This window comes from Otolemur garnettii, unplaced genomic scaffold (assembly GCF_000181295.1).
Source record: "Otolemur garnettii isolate 467f Iridium unplaced genomic scaffold, OtoGar3 scaffold00092, whole genome shotgun sequence".
Classification (NCBI taxonomy): Eukaryota; Metazoa; Chordata; class Mammalia; order Primates; family Galagidae; genus Otolemur; species Otolemur garnettii.
In genome coordinates this window covers 7,616,088-7,638,491 of record NW_003852487.1, presented here as the reverse complement: position 1 = coordinate 7,638,491, position 22,404 = coordinate 7,616,088, and the positions used below count along the sequence as shown (strand labels likewise).

The window sequence follows — 22,404 nt, the reverse complement described above, 5'->3', positions numbered from 1 at the left end:
TAGCCAGCCAGAAAGGTTTCCAGAAAGCCCCCCTTACCCACTTGTAAGATCTTGGCCTCCCAGGAGTTGTGTCTTTACTGGAAAGAGGGGAGACTGCCGGGGCGGGGGAGCAAGTCGCAAAGCTTGTTTCTTTGTCAGCACAGTATAGATGAGAACAGCCATGTCCTCAGCTCCCAGGAGACAGATCTAAAGGCAGTACCACACACTCTGTAAAGCGCCCCTCAAACTGCCTCTGCCCTCCCTACACAGGTAAGCAGCTGGGCCTGACTTCGTAGCCACATGGCTTGATCTCAGAGATGGGTTCTTCCATTTGCCTAATCTTAAGCTAGTTAGTTAATTTCCAGTGCCTCAGTTTCCTCCCTCTACAAAATGGTGGTTAATAAAAATACCAACCTTGAGGAGTTGTTTTGAGCATCAAGGATGCCACGTGGGCATTTCTGATGTGGTGACTCCTCCCCACTCAGAGAGTTCTTGAACGACCCTGAGGGCAGGATACTCCTGGGTCTTGGTCAGCTGCTGAATGCCATCCTGAGCTGGTGCCTGGCCCATGGGACAGACCAGCCTGGCCTCCAGGGTAGCTGCTTGACCCTGGCTGGGAGGTGCCCCCCCCATCTCTCACACTTGACTGTGCATGCAGATTGCCTAGGTCTTGTTAAAAAGCAGGGTGGAACCAGAGACTTGTATTTCTAACAGACTGTTGGCTAGAATATCACTGCTGGGGTAGGGAGCACACTCGGAGTATCAAGGAACTGCAGCTAAAGCCCCCTCTTTCTGGTTTTGGGGGTTCTCACATGACTGCTTTCAGCAACTAGCTCTATTTTTCACGAGATCCTTGGTTCTCTTCTGCCAAGGATGCCCCGGGACCTCACGGGCACCCAGGCTCCTGTCTGTGGTCTCCCTGCCTCTGGGACTGGGGCAGGAGCAGGTCCAGCATCAAGAGCTAGTGAGGCTCTCTGTCCCCCATTCTGCACCCTGGGTAGGGACTTCCCTCCTAGACTGTGTTAATTTATTTCAGCAGTTCTTTCTGCCTGCTGCAGCAGCTGCTCTCCAAGCTTCCCAATGTAGGTCACCCCCTTTCCCAAGGAGGCCTGACTCTGCTGGGGGTGGGAAGGGGACCTTAATTGAAGGTGTGTTGGGAAACAGAGGGCTAAGGGGCTAGGAGGTGCTGGCTAGGAATAGGTCCATCTGTGGTGCCAAACACATGTGCACAAACATGTTTGTCCCTTTGTCCCCTGCTGGGCATGCTGCTCTCCCTACTGGATGTCAGGAAGGCCCTGGCATCCAGTAAGATGCCCCAGGCACTGACAGAGGCAAAGTCTACCTAGGGGGCATAGGACATATCCTCATGGGCCCTAGGGCTTTGTTTTCATCACATTCCTTCAGGGGATAGCAGGCTCAGCAGTGTCTTGCCACCTCGAAAGGCAACACCTGTGGGTTTGCACTGTGGGGCCTTGCCTGCCTTCTGTACAGGTGAGGCCTCATCCAAGCCTGGGGCTGGAGCATCACAGCCTGCAGCAAGGCTGCCTTCTCCACAATAGCCTGTTTGCTGATCAGTCCCTGGGCTCATAGTGGGGACAGGAAACGGTGGGTGGAGGTGGAGTAGAGGAACCTACGTGCCTCCGGTGGAAACAGGCCTGCACCTGGGGGGCGCCTCTCCACTGCCTATCTTCTGCAGGAGGAGCCCTAGAAGAGTGGGTGCAGGAGCCCTGGTTGCGCCTGAGCACAGATGATGTTCTGGGTTAGGCACTGCCCTGTTGGGGTTTTCTCCAGGCCTAACTTCTAGACTGGAGGAGTCTGCTATCCGCTGTGGGTACTGGGCAAGTTGGAGGCGTGTCACTCTGCTGCCTGAGTGTTGGCGTCTGAGGAGGAGTGCGGGAGTGCTGCCAGCATGGTGCTGCATGTGCATGTGTGTGTGTGTGCGTGTGTGCAAGTGCATGCATGCATGCCACGTGTGTGTTAGCACATACCTAGCTGCACAGCTCTCTGTGGGAGTGTGTTTGCATCACGTGCTGTGTACGGAGCTCCAAGCACGTGTCGGGGAGGCCTGTGTGTGCATACCCCGCTCTGTGTACATATGCATCAGCAGCCTGTCTCAGAAGCCTGCAGTCTAGTCTATGACTGACTGTATGACCTTGGGCAAGCCAGTCATGTCTCTGTGCCTTGGGTGGTGTTTACCTGCCTATCTTGTAGGTGCTGGGAGCTCTTGAGATGAGGGCTGTGGATTGAGTAAGAGATTGTGCTGATGGTTCAGGGCTCGAGAGACAAAGAGCTCGGACCCTGCTGTCTGGGCAGGTAGGCCTGTGCAGACCAAGTGTGGGAGGGGCAGAAATACACCAGCCCACAGGCCTGGGGCCGGAATGAGAAATAATCCCATGTGTGAGGCTGGTGGGGCCAGGGAGGTAAGACATCACACAGACCTGCTGCTGACACCCCTTTCCTCAGCGGGGGCGGGCTGCTGCTTCCTCCCACCCCTCCTGGGCACCAGTCCAAGCTGAGAACAGGAGCCTCCACCTGAGTCTCTAGGACCATGTGTGCCGGGGCATGCTAGTTCTCTTTACCCTCCATCAGGCTGAGCCTCATGGAAAGTCCACTCACTGGGAATTGGGGCCATTGCTTTCAGACATAAGAAAACTGAGCCCCAGAGAGGTTAAGGAGTTTGTTTAAAGGAGTGGAGAACAGGGATTTGAACCCAGTGTCCCCAGTCCTACTCTGGGCTTGCAAATGTGCCCCAGGAGCTGTGAGAGAGCACTTAGAGCAGGACCACAGGCCTGTTCTCAGGATCTTCTCCACCCTTGGTGCCAGGAACTTGGATCCACCTAAAAGCAGTGTGGGCACCAGGGCTGCCCCCACTCCACATCTGCCAGTTCCTGGTGGGGCCTCCCTGGCTACAGCTCCCTCTGCCATGTGCTCCCAGAAGTAAACAGGCCTACGGGACATGCCAGGGAGGCTCCAAGCAGGAACCACCCAAGTAGGAATTGAGGAAGGTCAGATAGTGGGATCAGCAGGAGTAGTGGGTGGGACCAGATGGGAGTAGGGGGCCTCTCCCTCCCTGCCCAGCCCAGCCCAGTCAGCTGCAGGGGGGTGTCCCCCACAGTCTTCTGCCCCACCCCTCTGATGACTGGCAACTTGGAGGCTCTCAGCCATGTCTGTAGGGAAGCGGGAACCCCAGAGCTGGGTCTCCATCCCACTTATGAGAATTGGTGGGGCAGACCCTAGAAAGGGTGAGTGCCCCTTCATGCCTGGGAAGAGAAGCCTGTTTTCTACACTCCACCCTCCTCAGCCCTCTGGCTCTGTGATCTCACCTCTCCTGTGTCTCTGTCTCTTTCCAGCAGCTGTGGCAGCATGGACCCCTGAGGAGAGGAGTCTTATTCTAGCCCTGCTGGGGCTGGCAGGAGACAGAGTGCTGCAATTCACCTGCACGCTTCACACCACAATTCACCTCCACTGTTCACACCCAGCCTCCGGCAGGCACTGCCAAGGGTGCAGTTTCTGCCTTGCCAGGGCCATGGTAAGCAGCAGTGCCTGTGGAACTGGGACCCATGTGAGGAAAGCCTAGGGACAGGCCTGGGACCTCACTCTGCTCACCTCAGAGAGATGTCCCTCAATTTATCCACCTGTGACAAGGAGTGGGGGCTGGGTGGCTGACCAAGGAGACCATATTGCTATGAAAACATTTTAGAGACCAGAAAAGCCACAGAAGAGCAGGGCGAGATGGGTGGAATGGGAGACGTGGGTGCCCCTGGGGAAGCCAGGGCCTGCCCCCTTGCCCACCGTGGGATCTTGGGGGGGGGTTCCTGGCTTCTCTATCTGTGCCCTTGTTCCTCTTCCTCCCCCACCCAGGGAACAGGAGAGGGCCTGCGGAGGGCTGTAAAGAGACACCTGGGCCCTCTGCTTGACCCCGGCCGGGCTGCTCAGCACTCTCTCCCTCAGGACTGACAGGCAGTGTGCACCGAGGGGCTCCTCTCTCCCCAGAGCACCGGGCCAGAGAGCTGTGGGGGTCACCATGCTGGCGCCAAGCAGTGGCCCCAAGCAGAGGACCAGGCCTGCCCTGCAGTGGAGGCAGGTCTCCTGTGAGTACGAGTCTGGGCACTGGGGAGGGCATGGCGGGTGGGGATCTCTGAGGCTGTGGGCAGGTCTAAGACGTTTCCTGGGCTGCCCAAGGCAAGCTCCATGCAGCCAAAGGCACAGTTCCTGCTGAGAGTTTTAGGGGTTGGACCAGGAGTGGGAGGCCAAGACAGCTGGTTCTGTCTCCTCAGGTGCCGCTTTGTGTCCTTCCCTATGTTTGTGGTCCCCTTAGTAAAAATAAGAGATTGGCTGGGCCTCCCAAGCGCTAAGTAGAATGGACAGTGCCTGGCTACCCACCCCGCCGGCCCAGCCCAGGAGAGGCCTGCTGCTCTAATGGGATCTGCCCTCTTGTTTCTTAGCTCTTTCTCCCTCGGTCTTCTTGACTCTACGTGCAGCAATCAGAGGGCTCTGGATGTGGTCCTGGAAGAGACCTCAGGGATTGGGTCCAGCCCGTCCTTCTGCACAGGGAACTGAGTCTATCCATTTCCCATAAAAAGGAGTTAATGCTAGTGAAGGCAGCCTGCGAAAGCTGTCAGCATGAAACGGGCCTTCCCTGAGAAGTCTCTTTGTATGAGGCAAAGGGGACAAGATTGACTGGGCCGGGGGTGTGCCCAGGGCCGCATGATGAAAGATCAGTAATGGTCCCACGGGGGACGGGAGAGGGCAATTCTGCCTGACTTCTACCCTGGCCATACCAGCCCCTCAACCTGGCCATGCCAGCAGGAGCAGCCTGAATTATTCACCACTTGAGAGTGGATGATCCCTGAGCAACTCAGATCTCCTTTCAGCCTCATTCTAAAACCACTCAACACCTTGCAATTCCTGTTACTAGAGCTCTGTGCCACTCCTGGGGTAGCCTGCAGGGAGCTGCTCTTTTCAGAGTGCTCTCTTTCTGCCCCACTGCCTGCCCCTTCCCTGGGAGGGCAGGGGGCTTCTACTCATGTTGGTCCTTATGAGCAGGAAGCTGCATGGGCTGGATTTTGGGGGGGGGGGAAGTAAAATCTGAACACTGTTGATTTTCAGTGAAATGCAGGAAGAAGCCTGACCAGGCAGCAGATGTGCTTAGAGGAGGGAGAGGATGAGAGGTAGCAGCAGGCCACCCTAGATGGCCAGAGAGGGCTCCAGTTGGCTTCTGTGACCACACCTGTCCTCACTGCCCATCAAGAGCAAAGAGGCTCATGTGTCAGCTGCGCAGTCTGTCAGCTGTTACTCCAGGCGGGGGAGGGCAAGAGTCTCATTCTGTTCTTTCAAGCCCTTTGGGATGGACATCAGGCAGCTACTGGACAGAGACTCAAGACAGTCCCATCCAGGCACTCAGTTTGTGTGAGGCCGGCTGGGTCCAGAGCTGGATCTGGACTTCCCACCAGTTCTCCAGCTGGGGCCTTTACCTTGGGTTTTGTGGAGCTGACCGTGACCTTGGCTGGGTGGACCTGCTGGGACTGGACTGCTTTCAGCTCATCCTATTTTTCCCTCCATAAGGAGCAGGCTTCTTTGACACTGAAGAGGACAGGTAGGGTTTTAAGGCTGCAGTGGAATTTCCTGCTCCTGATGTGATTTTTCCTGAGGGTCACTTCCCCCAGCCCTTTAGACTGGATCCCATGCTTGTTAATCAGAGGCGTCTTGGGCAAAAGAGGGGTCCAGGAAAGGATTTCTGCTCATGTGGGAATCCTGCTCTGCAGCCCCCCCAGGAACGAGAGCCCAGGCTGAGAGGCTAGATGGCTCTAGGATAAGAATAACTATGCACCTCATCCTGGGCCCCACGCTTGCCAGAATCGTCATCTTATCCTTATCACTTCCACATTGGGACCCTAGGGGTCTCACCTGGGCTCCCAATCCTTGCTCTGAGTTGCTGGCCACATTCTGGGTGTGGGACACTTGGGGAGTTGCAGGGGGCAGGGGCAGGGGTGCCCCTTTGTGTTCTCTGCTTTCTATGCTCAGCACATCTGAGCCCAGTGCAGCTCCAGGGTCGGGGTGGGTGCAGAGGGGAAGGGGCCAGCAGTGTGCCCTTTTTCTTTTAGAAAGAGAAAGTCCTTTTCCTGACAGTGACACTGGCAAAAGAACACTGATCCACATTTCTCTGACATCTTTACGTGCTTTCTTTTGTCAACATCCATGGTGTCACTGAGACCTAAGCTCTTGAGAGGATCAATGGCAAGAGGCCCTACGAGCAGGGATGTCACTGTGGACTAGTAGTGCTTGTCCTGAGCTCAGGCCACTAAGTCTGCAGGGACATTTTCCACCCAAGTGGTATCTCTGCTGGGTGTGTGATGAGGCAAGGGACCCTGCTGGCACTGTGCCATGTTCAATTAATACAGACATGGCTTCAAATTTGTTAGTATCTTCTTATGTGGTCAATATAAATGCGTTAGTTGTGATCGACTGTGGCTTGTGCCAAAGGAGAGAAAGCTAAGAGGCCTTTATGATATGAAGAGAAGGAGAGAATAGAAGCAGGAGGTGGTAACTGGCCTGTCACTTTCTTTCCACCCATTTTCCCACCTGCTGCTCCTGCAAGGGATCACCTGCTGGATTGCCCTGTATGCGGTGGAGGCCCTCCCTGCCTGCCCTTTCTCCTGCAAGTGTGACAGCCGCAGCCTGGAGGTGGATTGCAGTGGCCTGGGCCTCACCTCGGTGCCCCCAGACGTGCCTGCTGCCACCCGAACTCTCTTGCTCTTGAACAATAAGCTGAGTGCCCTGCCCAGCTGGGCCTTCGCCAACCTGTCCAGCCTACAGCGGTTGGACCTCTCCAACAACTTCCTGGACCAGCTGCCCCGCTCCATTTTCGGGGACCTGACGAATCTGACTGAGCTGCAGCTGCGCAACAACAGTATCAGGACCCTGGACAGGGACCTGCTGCAGCACTCGCCACTGCTGCGCCACCTGGACCTGTCCATCAATGGCCTGGCTCAGCTGCCCCCTGGCCTTTTCGACGGGCTCCCGGCTCTGCGCTCCCTCTCACTGCGCTCCAACCGCCTGCAGAGCCTCGACCGGCTGACGTTTGAGCCCCTGGTGAGCCTGCAGCTGCTACAGATTGGGGACAACCCTTGGGAGTGTGACTGTAACCTGCGTGAGTTCAAACACTGGATGGAGTGGTTTTCCTACCGAGGTGAGCACAGCCCTGCCAAGCCTGAGGGGTGGGGAGGATCACTCTGGGCTCCTGCACCTTTTCCTGGTGGCCCAGTGCTGGCTCAGGGGAGGAAGGGGTGACCTTACCTCTCTGCCAGTGGGGCTAGAAGGGCCTCAAGCCTCACCCCACATGCTGAGCCAGCAGGAAAGCTGATTGCTTTTCCTTCCCCGCTCCATACCCCCTTTCTGTTGGGTGTCCAGCCCCTGCTCTGCTCTTTTTCCTTAAGACAATGTACTGTAACTTGACCTCTGTTGTGATTTGCATCCCACGTATGCCTTTGGGCTTCCCTGGCACGGTAGAATAATACAATCATTCTGAATAATACAACCGTCTCTTAAATATCCACCCTTACGGGAGGGTGGAATATAATTGAATCTACAGATAAAACCAAATTTTCCTTTTGGTGACAGTACCAACTTCCTCTCCCAAATGGCTTAAGTTTTACTTTCTTTTCCTTCCCTTTTTCTTTAACCTGGGAAAGTTCTGTAATGACCTCCGAAATGATCCAATGAAGTGGAAAAGGCCGGTAAGCATGGAATCTCAGTGTTAGTAGTGCCAGGTCTGGGTCTGGATTCTGGCCCTGCCACCTCTGCACTGTGTGATCTTGAGAAAGTTGGTTAACCTCTCTCTGTGGGAGCACCCCACCTGGGACATGAGGTGTCTAGCTCGCAGATCACTGTGAGGAGCAGATAAGGTATGCCTGCAAAGTACGTCCTCTTTAAAATCTCCACTTGTTCATTTTCCAGTAGCTGAACATGAAGTGGGCTTGATGAACCCCCAGTTAGTGCCCAGCAAAGATATTCAACGAAAGTTTGCTGAATGAATCAGTTCATATCAAAACTCGGTGAAAATAATGCTAACGCTTTTCATTAATGTCCTACCACTTTTGTTTCACATCCAGCCACTATCTCAGTTATTTCCATGATATTCTCATGTGTTAATGAAAAACATTTTACAAGCTATAAGGTGCCATGGAATGTTAGTCACTATGCTAATTTCTCCCATTTCTGGGAGTAGGGAAATAGTGATTAATACTTATATAGTTTCTAGTTTACAAATATCTTTTCATTTACATTATCTATTTTAATCCTTATAGCAGCTAGTTGAGATATACATTCTTATTTTACAGCTAAGAAAACGAAGATTCATAAGTAATTAAATAGATTGAATATTTTTCATAAAATGACGCAGCCAGGATTCACTCTGGGGTCTTCTGAGTAGGAAAACGAAGTTGTACCCCTCTCAGTACCCAACTCTGCGTACCCAGGCGGTGCTGATCTAGGTCACTAGAAAGGTTTGCTGCAGGCTACCTGGGCAGTCAGTGGCACTAGGGAGCTAGAGGCCAAGTGTCTTCAGACACAGATCAATATACCATCCTTAGGGAACGTCTTTGTCCTTTTAGTCATCAGGAACTGAATTCCCAGCACAAAATGATATGGAATGAGGATATACATTTTTCAGATCTTTTCGATAGTAGAGTTGCTTCCACCCTTTCACTCCTTAAAAACAAAATCCTGGGATGTTTTCCTTAGCAAATCCTGGGGAAAAATTGATGTCTACTGTATGAGGAGACTTGTGGCAGATGGGCTGGGAGAGGGAGCTGGCGGTGACAGAGTGGCTGCGCCGAGTGTGTTCTGCAGGGGGCTTGTGCCTGCATCTAGATTCCACCAGAAGCCGAAAGAGGGCCCAGATCCAACTTTCACTTCCTAGGGGACGTCTGGGCAGATTATTGTCCTTAGTCACCCTCTCTCTCACCCCCCCCCCCCGTTCTGTGTCTATATCTGCCTGTGGCTGTGCCAGGCGTCACATCGCCATGAAGACGTCACAGGGAGCATGTGCGCCCCTGGCACCCACCCCATCTCCTTTCTCAGCCCTTCCAGACACTATTGCACTCAGAGGCACTATGACTGGGGTACTGATGGGGCCACCAGACTGTCTCCCTCCCTACTCCAAGAAGAGAGCTGCCTAAGAATAGCCAACCAAATGGTCCTGGCTGGAGGGCCATGGCTGAAGCAGTGGCTTTTGTTTTTTGTCCTTTTTCTGAAAGGGAAGAAGTGGGAGGGATAAAGTGCTGTGTTGAGAACAGAGTCCTGGGTCCACAGACAGGCTGATTTGGGGCAGAGTCCGGGCTGGGCACTTGGCTGTCTTGGCACTGGCAACCCCTCCCTGAGCATCTCCCCCACGGTGGCATTGTGACCCTGCAGAGGGCAGGCCTGATGGCAGTGGTTGTGTGCCTCTCTACGGTATGGGAATGATGATAATACCCAGTTTCCGTGGATCCTGCAAAGACTAAATGGCACAATATACGTAACTCACTGTGGCACTTGGCTCAGTCAATGCTGTTTTCCCTCCTCCACTTCCTCTCCTATAGACGGGGATTCCAGGATTGACTACATTGCCATAAAAATTATATCTTCTGGGCCTTCCATTTTCGGGAGCTGGGGATAGGGAGAGGAGTCCAGCTTCCGGATGCCTGATCAGTCCCTCTGTTTTCCTCCCTGTGCGCAGGGGGACGCCTGGACCAGCTCGCCTGCACCCTTCCCAAGGAGCTGAGGGGGAAGGACATGCGCATGGTCCCCATGGAGATGTTCAACTACTGCTCCCAGCTGGAGGATGAGAATAGCTCCGCGGGGCTGGATATTCCTGGGCCACCCTGCACCAAGGCCAGCCCAGAGCCTGCTAAGCCCAAGCCTGGGGCTGAGCCTGAGCCAGAGCCCAGCACCGCCTGCCCCCAGAAGCAGAGGTACCGGCCGGTGAGCGTGAGGCGGGCCATCGGCACCGTGATCATCGCGGGAGTGGTCTGTGGCGTGGTCTGCATCATGATGGTGGTGGCCGCTGCCTATGGCTGTATCTATGCCTCCCTCATGGCCAAGTACCACCGGGAGCTCAAGAAGCGCCAGCCTCTGATGGGGGACCCTGAGGGTGAGCACGAGGACCAGAAGCAGATCTCTTCTGTGGCCTGAGTGCCCACTCCTAGCTGGTCCAGGTAGGAAGGGCAGGGAGAGCTTGGGCTTGCTCTGCTGAGGGCTGGCCTCGCTCCTTGCAGCCCCTCCTCACCCGCACGGGCTGCCTGCCCAGTCCCACCCTCCTCCCTGCCTCCAGTGGACGAGCCACAGCGTGGCCCTTGAACCTCCAAGTCTCCCTATAAGCCACGTCACACTGAAGGCCCTGCTGATGCTCTTTGGGAAACCTGGGGAGCTTCCCAAGCTTCTAGCTGGAGAAGGAAAAGATGATGTGCAAGAGGAGGGTCTGGACTGGGCATCCCCTTTCCCTTTCCCTTGGGCAGCCACAGCAGGCAGCTTAGCCTGTCTCCAGCTCATCCCCACCTCATCTACACTTAGGGGGCCAGGGGAAGATTTCTGAGACTCTCCTCTATGCCAGAAAGATATCCTTAAGCCCCTCACAGTGTGAAATCTGGGGTCCAGCTTCCAACTGCTGGTTGTGAGGTGCAGACACACTGGCCCTGTCGTCTGGTCCTAGCACTTAGAAAAACGATGCTGAGATTCTAGCACACTACCTTGGCTGGCGCCACCACCTCCCAGCCTGCTCCAGACCACACTGACCGCACTGCTCCTGGATCCACTAATTCACTCACACACACACTTGAAGCATCACCAGTGCAGTCACATGGATTGAAAAATTCACACCCACACCCCCCACATATCCACACCCACCCTGTCATACAGAGACCGAGGCCTTGAGAACTCGGGTAGGAGAGACAGGCTCTTGCCCTTGGCCCTGAGGCCACAGAGTCTTTTGCTTCCTGCAATCTTCTCAAGTCATCACCAATAACACAAGGATCCTCTGAGATCCTCTAAAGTGGGCCAATGTGGTGCTGCTGGATGAGACTTCCCATCACCATGGTAACCCACTCACACCTCTGCTGCTGGGTTTTCCGGGGACACCGGCCCAGGGGCCAGGAAGTGGCTGTGTGTGTATGGATGGCAGCCTCTTGAGAGGTTGGTATTGCCTCTGTCCTGCCCAAGCATGCCATCGCTGCCAGGCTCCATGGGGACACCCACTGATGCCACTCCTGTGCCCTGCAGCCTGACACCATTACTTTCCACCTCTCACCCCTCTCTCCTCAGCACCTTCCGCCTGTGTCCTCGCTGGCACTGGGCAGTGCTTTGTGGTTGGTGGTACCCTTTAGGGAAAGCAGACGACAGGCAGAGAGCATGGTGGCTCTCACTGAGGCTTGCTGCCAGCCAGCATGTCTCACACAGACTCCAGAACAGGGAAAGGACAGTCACATTCTGTGCAGAGGCTTCAATGATGGGGCCTCCTTTCCCCGTGTTTGTCTGCCTAACCTGTTCCCAGGGCACTGGACTGGGGCTCACGCCGGACGGTGGACCAGGGGTACTGTCTGGGACTGACACCTGCCTCCAGGGTGGTACAGGTTTCTCAGGGTTGTGAGTCTCCTTTTCTGGCTCTGCCCCTCTGGGAGAGCCTGATGTCAGCGGGCACTGAGGTCTCCTCATGCTCAGAGAGGGTCGGGAGTTCTTGGGCTTGTTTCTGGCTCTCAGAAGGGATCTTAGGTGGCACAAGAAGAGGCCAGCCAGACTGCTGAAGACCAAGGTTGTGAGGAGGTCAGGGAAGGTGGGGTTGGCTGGGGAGCCTCTGAGAAGGTCATTCTCCAGGTGGACAGAGGACACTGGGTACAGGCTGTTTATGGGACCACAGGCCTCCTCCAGGCCAAGGTCACAGTCTTCCTTCTTCTTTTGGCTTGTGGGCTGATACCAGGCCTGGGGGTTTTCTAAAGGGGCTGGGGGGTGGGAAGGGGAGGGCATTGTCAATGGTGGTATCTTTCGCCTGAGACAGAAGATTTTTAAAGGCAAAATTATATTTCTGGTTTGTTGTTTCAGATGACCAATAAAGACTGTATTTTCCTACGTAATTCCTGGTTTCACTGGGTGGGAAGGGGACATGGGTGCTGGGAGAATTGCTTCCTGCCCCCTCACCTCCCCAGGCAGCTGAGCAGGGTGCTAAGGGCCATCACTGCTCCCCACAGAGCTCCACAGGACAGATGGATGCCTCCCGCCTGGGGCCTCAGAGCGCCATGGGGAGAAGAGCAGAGAGGAGTCTGGATCAGAAGGAGGCTGTGGCTGAGTGCAGCAAGCTGGGGCATGGCATAGCAGCTGGGATCCTAACTCCACCCACGCTCTGGCCAGGCGGGAGAATCTGTGAGCCTTAGGGTGGCTGCCCTGGGCAGCACTGTGGCTTGCAGAGAAGAAGGTGAGGTGGAGAGACTTCCCCTTGCCCTGCTCCCTGTGGTGCTCACTGCCCTGGCTTGACGGGAATCAGCCCTGGCAGCTGGGACAGATGGGCTCCCATGGCAGGAAGGCAAGCATTTGCCCAGAGGACCTGCCGCATGATGGGAAGAGGGAGGGCAGATAGAAGGACTTTGCTGCCTGGGTTTCATCTGCTTTGCAAGGCTGGCAGGTTGCTGACAGGGAGGAAGAGTCCTTGTCACTCTGCTCCATCTTGCCCTAACCCCAGGCTTACAGTATGACTCCTCTCAGGGGCTCACAGGTGGCACTGGGGTCTGGGCAGGGGCATGATGGGGAGCGCTGGAGGGATGAGGGAAGACATGAGACCTTTGGGCTGGCAGTGTATGCTGAGTCCAGCAAAGGCTCACTGTTTGCCGGGAGACCCACCTTCAGGGGTGGACGGCTTTGGGGTGACCAGGTCTGGGCTATGCAGTTCACTAGTCTTCAAAGGCTAAGATGGAATGTTCTCTTTCCCAGAAGCCTCCCAGTAGGTGACAAACCATCAACCCAGGAGCAACTACCATAGGGCAGTGAACCACCAGGGACCAAGGAGGTCAGCTCCCCTCCCAGAGTGGAGTGGGTTTTTCGCTCCTCCAGGGTGGTGGGGTGAGACATAATTATGGTAACAGCAGGCTGAAGACAAGTCTTCCCAAGCCCCACGGCAAAGGCAGAGGACCAGCTCCTCACAGGCCTGCCCAGGGCTCTGTCATGCTTTGTGTCATCAGATGTCATGGTTCTCAGAGAGAAGCTCACAGAGGTCCGAGGTCTGGCGCATACTGAGGCAGCACTCTCAGGAAGGGAGACCTCATGCGGCTTCCACATATGACAGCCCCACCATGAATGCTTGACCATAAGACATGGAGAATTGAAAATGAATCCTGATCAAAAAGTTAGACTTCCAGAAATTTTGCATGAGCTTCTGATGAACCACATGATTGGAGATCAAAATGATCCCTCCTTACCCATCTGCCCTTCTGCATGACCCTGTGGCATTAATCACAGCCATGACACACAGCACACAGCTGTTCCTGGAGCTGGGCTAAATGCCCATCTCTCACCTGTGCCCCCGCCGGGTCCACAAACATCGCACATGCAGCCCACCTCAGACCCCATGTTCCCCCTGGCCTGGGGCTCACAGGGACGCAGATCTACTGTTTCCAGGGACACAAAAAGTCCCCTTCTCCTCAGTGAGCTACAGGGCCCAGCTGGCCCAGGGTCAGGGAGGTTGAGCCATAGACTAGGCAGGAAAAATTACTGAAGGAGGCCAAGGGAAGAGTAATAATTGAAGTATGAGGTCTCCAGTGCCCCATTTCTTTCCCCTTCGCCTCCATGCACCCCAGAGCATTAGAGCGATTGTCTGCAGTGAGTTAAACCGGAGGCATGGGGACACGGTTTCTATGGCAACTCCTCTCAGCTCTAATTCAGCTCCGAGTTAAAAATGATATCAAATAATTGGAGAGTGCAGGAAAGCAAAGCCAGCAGCCTGACCCACCCCGGCCTTTTCTCTTAGACCTTCAGAAGTCCAGGTGCTGAGCAGGCCCACATTATGGGGGAGCAGGGCAATCACAGCAGGGACCTCAGGACGGTCTGCAGGGAGACGGGCTGGCCTAGAAATGGGTTTGGGGTTAGCATGCCTTGGGCTAAAGAACACAGGCAGTTGGGGTGGCACGGGGCCCTCCTCAATGCTGCAGTCGGTTTGTGTTTTGCTGAGGCTCTTGAGCAGTGGCAGACGGGCCTTCCCTCCCCCAGTCTTCTCCCACGGTGGCCTGCAGCCCTGCGTCCCATGGGCCCTCCCGGAGGCAGGAAGACAGAGGCCCACCAGCTCTTCTTCCCCTTTGCCCTGAATTCAACCTGGGGAGGAGGTGCACCACCCTGCCTGGCCCACCCAAGTCAGGCCCACCTGGCCAGGGCTCTAGGACACAAGGCAGGTGCCTGAGAGCCGTGGCCATGGAGCTAACATGGCTGAGGGTGAATGTCCCTGGACCACACAGCTTTTCAGAACACAGTTAGGTCCAGACACGGAACCTGAAACCAAGGTAAGGAGGACTTCATCACAGAGGCCTGATAGTTCTGACAACTAGGTGGAGACACAGAGGACATTTTTAAGCATCAAGAAACTACCAAGTCAGGGGAAGCTGATGAGGTTCATTGACTGCTCTTGTCGCGTAGGTGGGTGGGGGGCAAACTGCAGCACGGGGCGATGAGTCAGACTTTAAAGGTAGGCAATCTGTGCCCCAATTCTACCTTCATTAATCATTAACTGTGGGACTTGGGCAAATCCCTTTGCTGTGTCTTAGTTTTGTCATCTGTAAAATGGAGGCAACAAACATGGCCTTCATTGGGTCACCTCAAGGACTGAATAAGGAAGCATGTGGGAGGCAGTCTCCATGGTGCCTGGCACACAGTGAACGCACACAGAGCGAGCTCTCACTTCAGGGCCATGAACCCCAGGCCCAGTTCCCTCTGCCCTAAGCCCAGTTCCCTCCTGAGCCAACACCAGAGGCCACAACAACAGGAGAGGGAAGTCATACACACAGGGCAGTGGAGAGCAGGGTTGGGCGTCAGCCTTGCCCTGCGTGGCCCTGAGCAGGTAACTTAACCTCTCTGGGTCTCATTTTACTCTCACTTCATAGATCTTTAAGATCTAAGGTTAGATGGTTTTGTAAACAAAATGACTTAAGAAAATTCAACTTCCCCGCATCCCCACATTTCACCTGGGGAAACTTAGAGGCAGGGGACCGTGCCTGGCAGCAATGTGCAGGTCCTTCTGCTGCTACCATGTACCTTATTCCTGACATTGACCCACGACCTCCTGCCCTCAGTGGCACAAAGGGCAGCTCCTACCTGCAGCAATGGCTGTCTTCTTGTCCACTGTCACCGCGACAGCTGTGCTTGCTGTCACCACAACTGGCTCACCCGAACTTTCTGGGGAAGCAAAGTTGACTGAGTCACTTTCTCAGCATCTGGGGAAGAGTAGTGCTTGGGGGTACCCCTGCCGCTTTCCTGGACTAGGAGACAAATGCAAACAGCGGGCAAAGGCATCCTTAGAATATCGGGGCAGGGAGTACGTTGTGTTTGGAAAGCTGTTGCTGCAATGGTGACCACCTCAACCATGGGTCTTTGCAAAGCACCTCCTGAGTGTCAGATGCTGCCCACATCCTGTGTGGACCCAAACTTGCCAGACACATGTGGCCTTTGGGTTGCCTGAACACTGAGGTTTTTGCCTGCTTGTCTCAGTATCATGACACTGAGATTTCTCCCATCTGCCTGCTGCGGTCCGTCCTCCCAGTATGGATCTCACCCAGAACACTTGTGTTGCACAAAAAGATTCTTTCTAGCAGACGGGCAGACTGCATTGCAAGACTTGGTGGTGAGTGATCCTTGGCTGACCTTCATGAGTCATCATGAATCAGAAGGGACACTAACAGTTCTGTGTAGGAATGCAGATGCCACGGCTGAGCCGCACAAAAACTGACACACGTGTGGCACTCTGTAAACCCCGGGTATTGGTGGTGCCTGACCCTTTACCACCACATCACTGCCCTCTGGGTCTTTTGCTTGTATCACAGCTGGTCACTGCACTTCTGGGACATTTTGCCTGACCCTTGCAGGCCAGAGGGCTCGCTTTGAGGTTTCTTTTTCACTTCTTTTGCAAGAATCAGGTCATTGTAGGCGCAGAATTTAAGGCCCTTTCAGCTCTACCTTGAAACAGAGCCCTCAGGCTGTTATGTGACCTGGGGCTTCTTAATTCTTATCAGTCCTCAGCCCTGCAGACATCTCCTTTTCAAAGCACTTTTGTCTATAGACAAAATTCTATCACTAAAACTTCCAAGAAAGGACAAACTTTTATGATGTGCTATCATACTTTGTTAGAAAGTCTTGGTATTAAATGCAGCATGAAGCAAACAGGTCATGAGAATCTTGTGTGGACAGTGTTATCGTAACTGCATTGGCTGTCATCGGGCATGACCACCCGCTTTTCCCATCTATGATATTGCCGAGATTACACATCGCACCTTGCTGTCTTCAATTATCTCATAGAAGTCTAAAACTACACTTGGATTCTAGGAACTTAGAATACGTAAAAGTGTTCTTGATTCTAGAAATTCGCCATGACAAAGTCTAAGGAACCACAATAGACACAGAAGTTGGCTTCCCCAATTTGCTTCTAGAAACATCCAGAAGGTGGTGATGTGGCTAACCCCTGCAGCAGCCTTCCCTGGACTCTGTGGCCTGTTTTCCAGATAGATTTTCCATTGTATGAGGTCTGACAATTAAGTTCCCAACCCATCCTAGAAAAAGCCTTCTGTCCCTCCTTGCTGAACATCACTATAGTCACCTTTGAAGTACTCCCCTTAGGAAGCTACCCACCGATGCCAGTGTCCAGTCCAGTCTTCAAGGCAATTTTGGAATGACCAGCAAAGCCTCATCCTATGAAGGTCTAACACGTTCATGAACTTGCCACCATGTGCTTACATTGGCAGCACTGTACAGCTTGGTAAGGTTTCATAACCTTGGTTTATCAGCAGCTCAGAGCTGTGTTTGTGTGGACATGCGGAAGTGTCTCGCTCAGTGGTGTTCATCATAGCTGTGAGTTTTAGTGTGCTTTATACGACAATAGCTCTGGTGGGCATTTCAGAAACAAAGAGTTGCAAAACTGCTTTGAAGGGTGGACCAGGCACTGGTGGCAGTGCATCGCTTCTTAAAGGGAGTAACGTGAAGGTACCCATAGTGAGACTCAGCAATGAAGGCTGTGGCACTTTTTCTAGGATGGGTTTGTGAATTTAATTGTCCAGACTTGTATGTGTACTCCAGCTAGCATTGGCTTGGAGGAAACCCAAGTTAGGGTATGCAGGCCCTAATGACATAGTCCCTGAATATGTCAGAAATTTTAGCACCTGAGTCACAGCAGCTACCTGGCCCTGCAACTGGGGCAAATGAGCAGGTGGGCTGGGTCCTGGTGGGCTGCAGAGGGGGAGTGACGGGCCTGAGCAGCCGAGGCATTGGTGAGACTCTGCTGCATGCTGGCAGGTTTCCCAGGCACTGACTGCAAAAGAGGCTCCCTGTGGGCAGGACCCCGCCCACCAGGCCCCAGGCAAAGGCAGAGGTGCCAGCCTGGGAGACAGGGTCCCCCATCCCCACCCCGTAGTCACCCTGGGGCCAGCTCCTCCCATTTTCCTCAGCTGCCTCAGGTCCTCCGCCCCCTGCCAAAATGAAATTGTTACTGTTTTCTTTCTTTTGGGGTGGATGAGGGTGTGCAGAGGTGTCCACGTGTTCTAAGCGTCTGAGTGCATGTGTGCATGGCTGAGCAAGGAGGTGAGCACGCAAACAGGACGAGCTCCCACCCCCCTCAGCGGCCCCCTCTCTGGGCTGCCAGCTCCCCACTCTTCTCCTGTGGCTCAGCTCCCCTCCCACCCACCCTCCTACCTCACCGCCACATAAAGCTCCCCAGGCAGCCGGTAGCCACAGTCCTGGTGATGTTGGGGTGACAAGGGAACCTGTGATTCAGCGCTGTGGGGAGGGGCCAGGGCCTCATCCTAGGTAGCCTTCCAGGATCCCAGGTGTCCCTCTTTGGGGAGTCCTTTGTGTGAGCTGGAGGAGGGGAACGGCCTCTCTGCCTCAGGGTGTAAGTAAGTGTGGAAAAGGGGACCTCCCCTCCTGGCTTTGAGAAACTCCCCCAGGGCTTGCAGAGGGAATAAAAACGCTGCATCCGCCTCTCCTCTTTCTGCCTTATGCTCAGTGTGGCAACTGAGCCTGGACTTTGGTGGGATAGACCTTGGTTCTAGCCTGGCTTATAGCTCCCTTGCAGTGTGACCCAGGACAAATCACAGAACTTCTCGGCCTCTGATTCTCCCTGTGTCAGTCGTAGAATAAGAACATTTATCTCACGGGGCTGTGCAGATTGAATGAGTCGTATACAGAAAACGTTTTGTAAGTCACGTTAGGCTGGGTACATGGGAGGAAGGGACAGGCAGAGACTGGGGAGGTGGGTATGGCAGAGGGTGAGGAAGACTTCCAGAGGGCACAGAGATGGAACTCCTCTCTGCTGTCTTCCCTCCCTGCCTTGTCCCAGGAGGAGCCCCTGAGAGCCTGGGCCAGGGCATTTCCCATCTTGAGTCTTGAGGATGGTTTTGGCAAAGTGGTGATTCTGCCCTAGGGAGAAGGGCATCTTGGAGGGGAAGTTGTGAGTTGACCACCAGTCCACGGTTCTCCTTTCAGGCATTCTGCCCTTCCCCCCACCTCTTGCATCTCATTCCCCTGCACTTGGGGACTCTACTGGCCCTCGGCTCCACTGTGCTGGGATCAGCTCCCCAGTGGGTATCTGGAGAGCCCTTGCTCTGCCACAAAATCCTGGACCCCTGGATAAACCTCAATCTCCCCCGGCCACAGTCTCTTCAAGGGTAAGGCAATGCTGCCACTGAGTTCCCTCTCAGGTCTAAACATTCTGCAGTTTTCCTGGTGCTCTAATAAAGTCACTTAATGTTTCTTTTGGGGGACCATTTTCCAGAATGGGGGTGGAGTTGGGAGTCAGGTGCCTGCTAGTTCTGAGAGTGGTTTTGGTCCTTGGCCTTGAAGGACTTCCTGGCCACCACCTGCAATCTCCTTCCTGCCAGCCCAGAAGTTCCACAAGAGTGACTGCTCTCAGGGGAGCCCAGAGAGTGGGGGCCAGGTTGCTTTCTCTGCTGGGGAAGAGCAGGTGGCCCTGTGGACTTGGGAAGCATGGCGGTCCCTAGTGGAGCAAAGTCTGCTGCTTTCATGTGGTGGTTCACAGAACTTTCACAAGTGCACAGATGCTTAGAAATAGAAGAGTCTTAGAGATCAACTCTACTGATCTCCTCATATGTGGAATTTGGGCTGAAATACAGCCATCTTGACTTTGGGTCAAGTCCCTTTCCTTTATCCCATGCTGGATATTTAAGCTCCCACTTTGACTGCTGGCTGGGGAATCCCACCCTCAGCTGCACCTCCAGCATGGGGACCTTGGGGAAGCAGAGTGAAGGAGCCTTCTCAGGTCACTAAGGAGTATCAGGAGAGATGGTGGGAAGGGAACCCTGGTGGCCTGGACATACTGCTCCACAGCCCTCTCCCATATCCCCCATAGAGCACAGTAAGAGGGGGGACATCCTAATACTGCCCCAGCCTCAGGAGCAAGGGCTGTGGGTTACCTGGTCCCTCTGCAGAGCGCAGGTTGAATACAAAGCTGCCCACAGGCTGCTCGGAGGCCTGGCGGTACCACAGTGGGAAGCGGTCCGGTGTGAAGGCACTGGCCTCGTCTCCAGGTGTCAGGAACTTCCTGCAAGGAGGAAGATTTGGTGCCTCCCCCAATCTGGAAACATACCCACCCCCTTTCCTCGTCCCTTACAAGGTCATCTTGGCTGGGCCAAGAGAGTGACTCCCCTCTGCTTTGGCAGAGGTGCAGACAGATAGATAGATTGAAAATATTAGCCCCTAAATTAGTTTTGCCCCAATGTTCCCAGGCAATTCCTGACTCTTCCAGAATCAGAATGACGACATTGCATCCAATGACTTGGCCCTCGAGGAGGCACAGGGTCTGTGTCACGAGGGAATGCTCTGCGGCCTGCAGGATATATTTCCTTTGGAGGTAGCCTAATTTATTTTTGTCTGGCTCATTGGCATGTCTGAGGGTGGCAATTGTATCGTCAAGGCTATCACTGCAGTAATACAGGGGCAAGGACTGCCCCTGGGAAGCGGTTTCCAAAGGGTTGCCGCTAAGGCTGGGGGGCACATTACGAGTTCCCGTTCAGTCATGCAGCTTTACCTTGCTAATTATGGTTTTGAGTTCCCTGAACACACAGCAGCCTACAGTGAGTGGGAGGCCCGGCGAAGCTTGGGGTGGGGGAGGAGCAGTTAAAAACACTGCTGTGAGTAACCCTCAAGGTGAGTGACTGAGCTCTGAGAGTGGTGGGCCCACATGCCTGGGAAGCAGCCTGCCTTGCTGCACAGCTCGGGCCACTCCCCTCAGCATCCAGAGGGAGAGAGCCCTGTGGGGCGCTGAGCAGGCTCTGGAAGGGCTGTCTGTGCTGAGATCACCTTTCTTCTCAGAGCCTTGTAGAGGGGCTAGGGAACACCAAGGATGTGGAGGGGTCAGCGGTGGGGGGGGCAGTTCTCCTCTCCACCTCTTGGAGTGAGGGGAGGCAGAGGAACAGAGGGAGGAGGGAGGGAGAGGGAGGAGCAACGTAATTTGTTTTCCTAGAAAGCCTCAGCTTTGCTTAGCAAGTGTGGATTTGTCACAGAGTTCTGGAAGGAACTCAAAGATGGCGCTCTGGGGCTGAGTGTGCTTGGATTTAGGAAGAGGAGCAGCTAGTGGTTGGGAGTTGAGGACAGTGGGGTCAAGACTGCCCGGCAGCCCCCATCTATTTGATTATCCTGGTTTGAGGAGCGGCAGGTGGCACTGCTCCCCCCAGCCCTTCCTCTGGGCTCCTAATTCTCCAGGACTTTGGCCTTTGTTTAGAGCAAGGTTTCTCGGCCTGGGCACCAGCAACCTTGTGAGCCAAATAACTGCAGGGCTGCCCTGTGCCTGGCTGGGAGATTGGCAGTACACTGTGCCCGCCCCACCAGACGCCAGTAGAAGCCTCTCCAATAGTAGTTCCTCCAGTGTGACCGCCAAAAGTGTCTCCAGGCATTGTTGCCCAGGAGGGGGGCAAAAAAACCCCCAGGTTAGCCTTGCTGGCTTGGACCTTCAGCTGTCCATACCCATGGGAGTGGGAAGCCCCTGAGAGTCAGTGACCCCCACACAGGTGAGGTGGAGACCAGCCATGACTCTCCACGTCCAGGGCTCCAGCAGCAGCCCCCTGCCCCTTAGGGCTGGGAGAAGTGTTTGCAAGAAGGGGACAGATTCAGAAGACTTAGCCTGTCACATGGAGACTGTCCCAGAGAGGAAAGCAATTTGGGTTCCCTTTTTAGAGACTCCCTTGAGTGGGACCTCTGACCCCAACTTCACAGCCTCTCTCTTCCCTAATTGTGCCTCCGCTGTCCTCTCTGGGGACATCTCCAGGACGTGTGTGAGCTGGGGGGAGGGGCTAGTCCCATCATTAACTCCCAACCCTCTGCCCCCACCAGTCTCCCAGGGTCCAGGCAAACTGGAAGCCACATCTCAGTTCACCCACAGACACAGGAACCCACCTAAGATTTCTGCCTTCTCCACCCCGCAGCACCCCTTCCCAGGGTGGCCAGTAGGACTCACCTGTCGACGACCTTCTCAGAGCCCACGAACAAGCTGCTTCTTAGGAGGCCGGCTCGGGTGCCCAGGAAGGCCATGTCCACCTCATACTCAGTGTCACTGTGGAGCAGACACCAGAGCGGTCACCATGGAGACACAGCATAGGAGGCACAGAGCGAGCTTGGGGAACCCTGCAGAAGATCTGGGTCTCTCCCAGCAGGTGCCCAACCTGGTCTAGGGAACCCTTTCCAGAGAGGCTGAGCTCCCGGGGAGTTGTATCACATGCCATGTCAGGCCCCAGCCTCCGGACAGCACCCCTCCTGGCTAAGTGGACTCCTCAGGCCTCTACTTTACTGTGTCAGATCTCCCTCCTAACTTGTCCACCTGGCTTTGAGGACTGGGTCTGGAAGACAGAAGGACCTCAGGAAGGGAGATTTTGTCCTGGGACTAAGGAGTAGGAACTTCTCGAGGCCAGCACTTATGTGGCTCCTCGAGGTTTTAAGCCCTTTTCATGTAGTTTCCTGATTACTGCAACGTGAAGGCGCTGTCCACGCAGCCCTAGGAGAAGCGCTGGGGACTGCATAACCTTGCCCATGAGCTTGAGAGGAGACAAATCCATTACCCGGCTGGAACTTGACTAATTCTCTTCCCAGTCACAAAACCATAAAGCCACGATGATGGCACCAGGGTGGGAAGTTGTCACTTCTAACTTTGATACTATTCTTGTCCCTCACCCAATTAACTGGAGACTGTTACCTAATTTCTCC

The 22,404-nt window shown here is 54.6% G+C and overlaps 2 protein-coding genes across 2 annotated transcripts in view; one reads left to right on the top strand and one right to left on the bottom strand.

The window, feature by feature from the left end:
* CACNA2D4 (calcium voltage-gated channel auxiliary subunit alpha2delta 4) overlaps nt 1-22,404 on the bottom strand; it is a 109,653-nt gene that overhangs the window by 26,161 nt on the left and 61,088 nt on the right. Inside the window, exons 24-26 of the mRNA XM_003795508.3 lie at nt 21,662-21,757; nt 19,623-19,750; nt 15,301-15,381 (exon numbers count right to left, since the gene is read on the bottom strand). Coding sequence (XP_003795556.3) covers nt 15,301-15,381; nt 19,623-19,750; nt 21,662-21,757 — 305 coding nt within the window. The remainder of the gene's footprint in view (nt 1-15,300; nt 15,382-19,622; nt 19,751-21,661; nt 21,758-22,404) is intronic.
* Nucleotides 3,962-10,192, top strand: LRTM2 (leucine rich repeats and transmembrane domains 2). Its single transcript, XM_003795471.2, has 3 exons — nt 3,962-4,070; nt 6,578-7,168; nt 9,698-10,192. Exons 1-3 carry the CDS (start codon nt 4,004-4,006, stop codon nt 10,150-10,152), a joined length of 1,113 nt encoding a protein of 370 aa, XP_003795519.1. The 5' UTR covers nt 3,962-4,003; the 3' UTR covers nt 10,153-10,192.

Bases quoted from the DNA above. Each gene is read 5' to 3' on its own strand.
- LRTM2 (XM_003795471.2), top strand. From the start codon at position 4,004: ATGCTGGCGCCAAGCAGTGGCCCCAAGCAGAGGACCAGGCCTGCCCTG. The intron at 4,071-6,577 runs GTGAGTACGAGT...TGCTCCTGCAAG, and splicing joins GCAGTGGAGGCAGGTCTCCT to GGATCACCTGCTGGATTGCC. The intron at 7,169-9,697 runs GTGAGCACAGCC...CCCTGTGCGCAG, and splicing joins GGAGTGGTTTTCCTACCGAG to GGGGACGCCTGGACCAGCTC.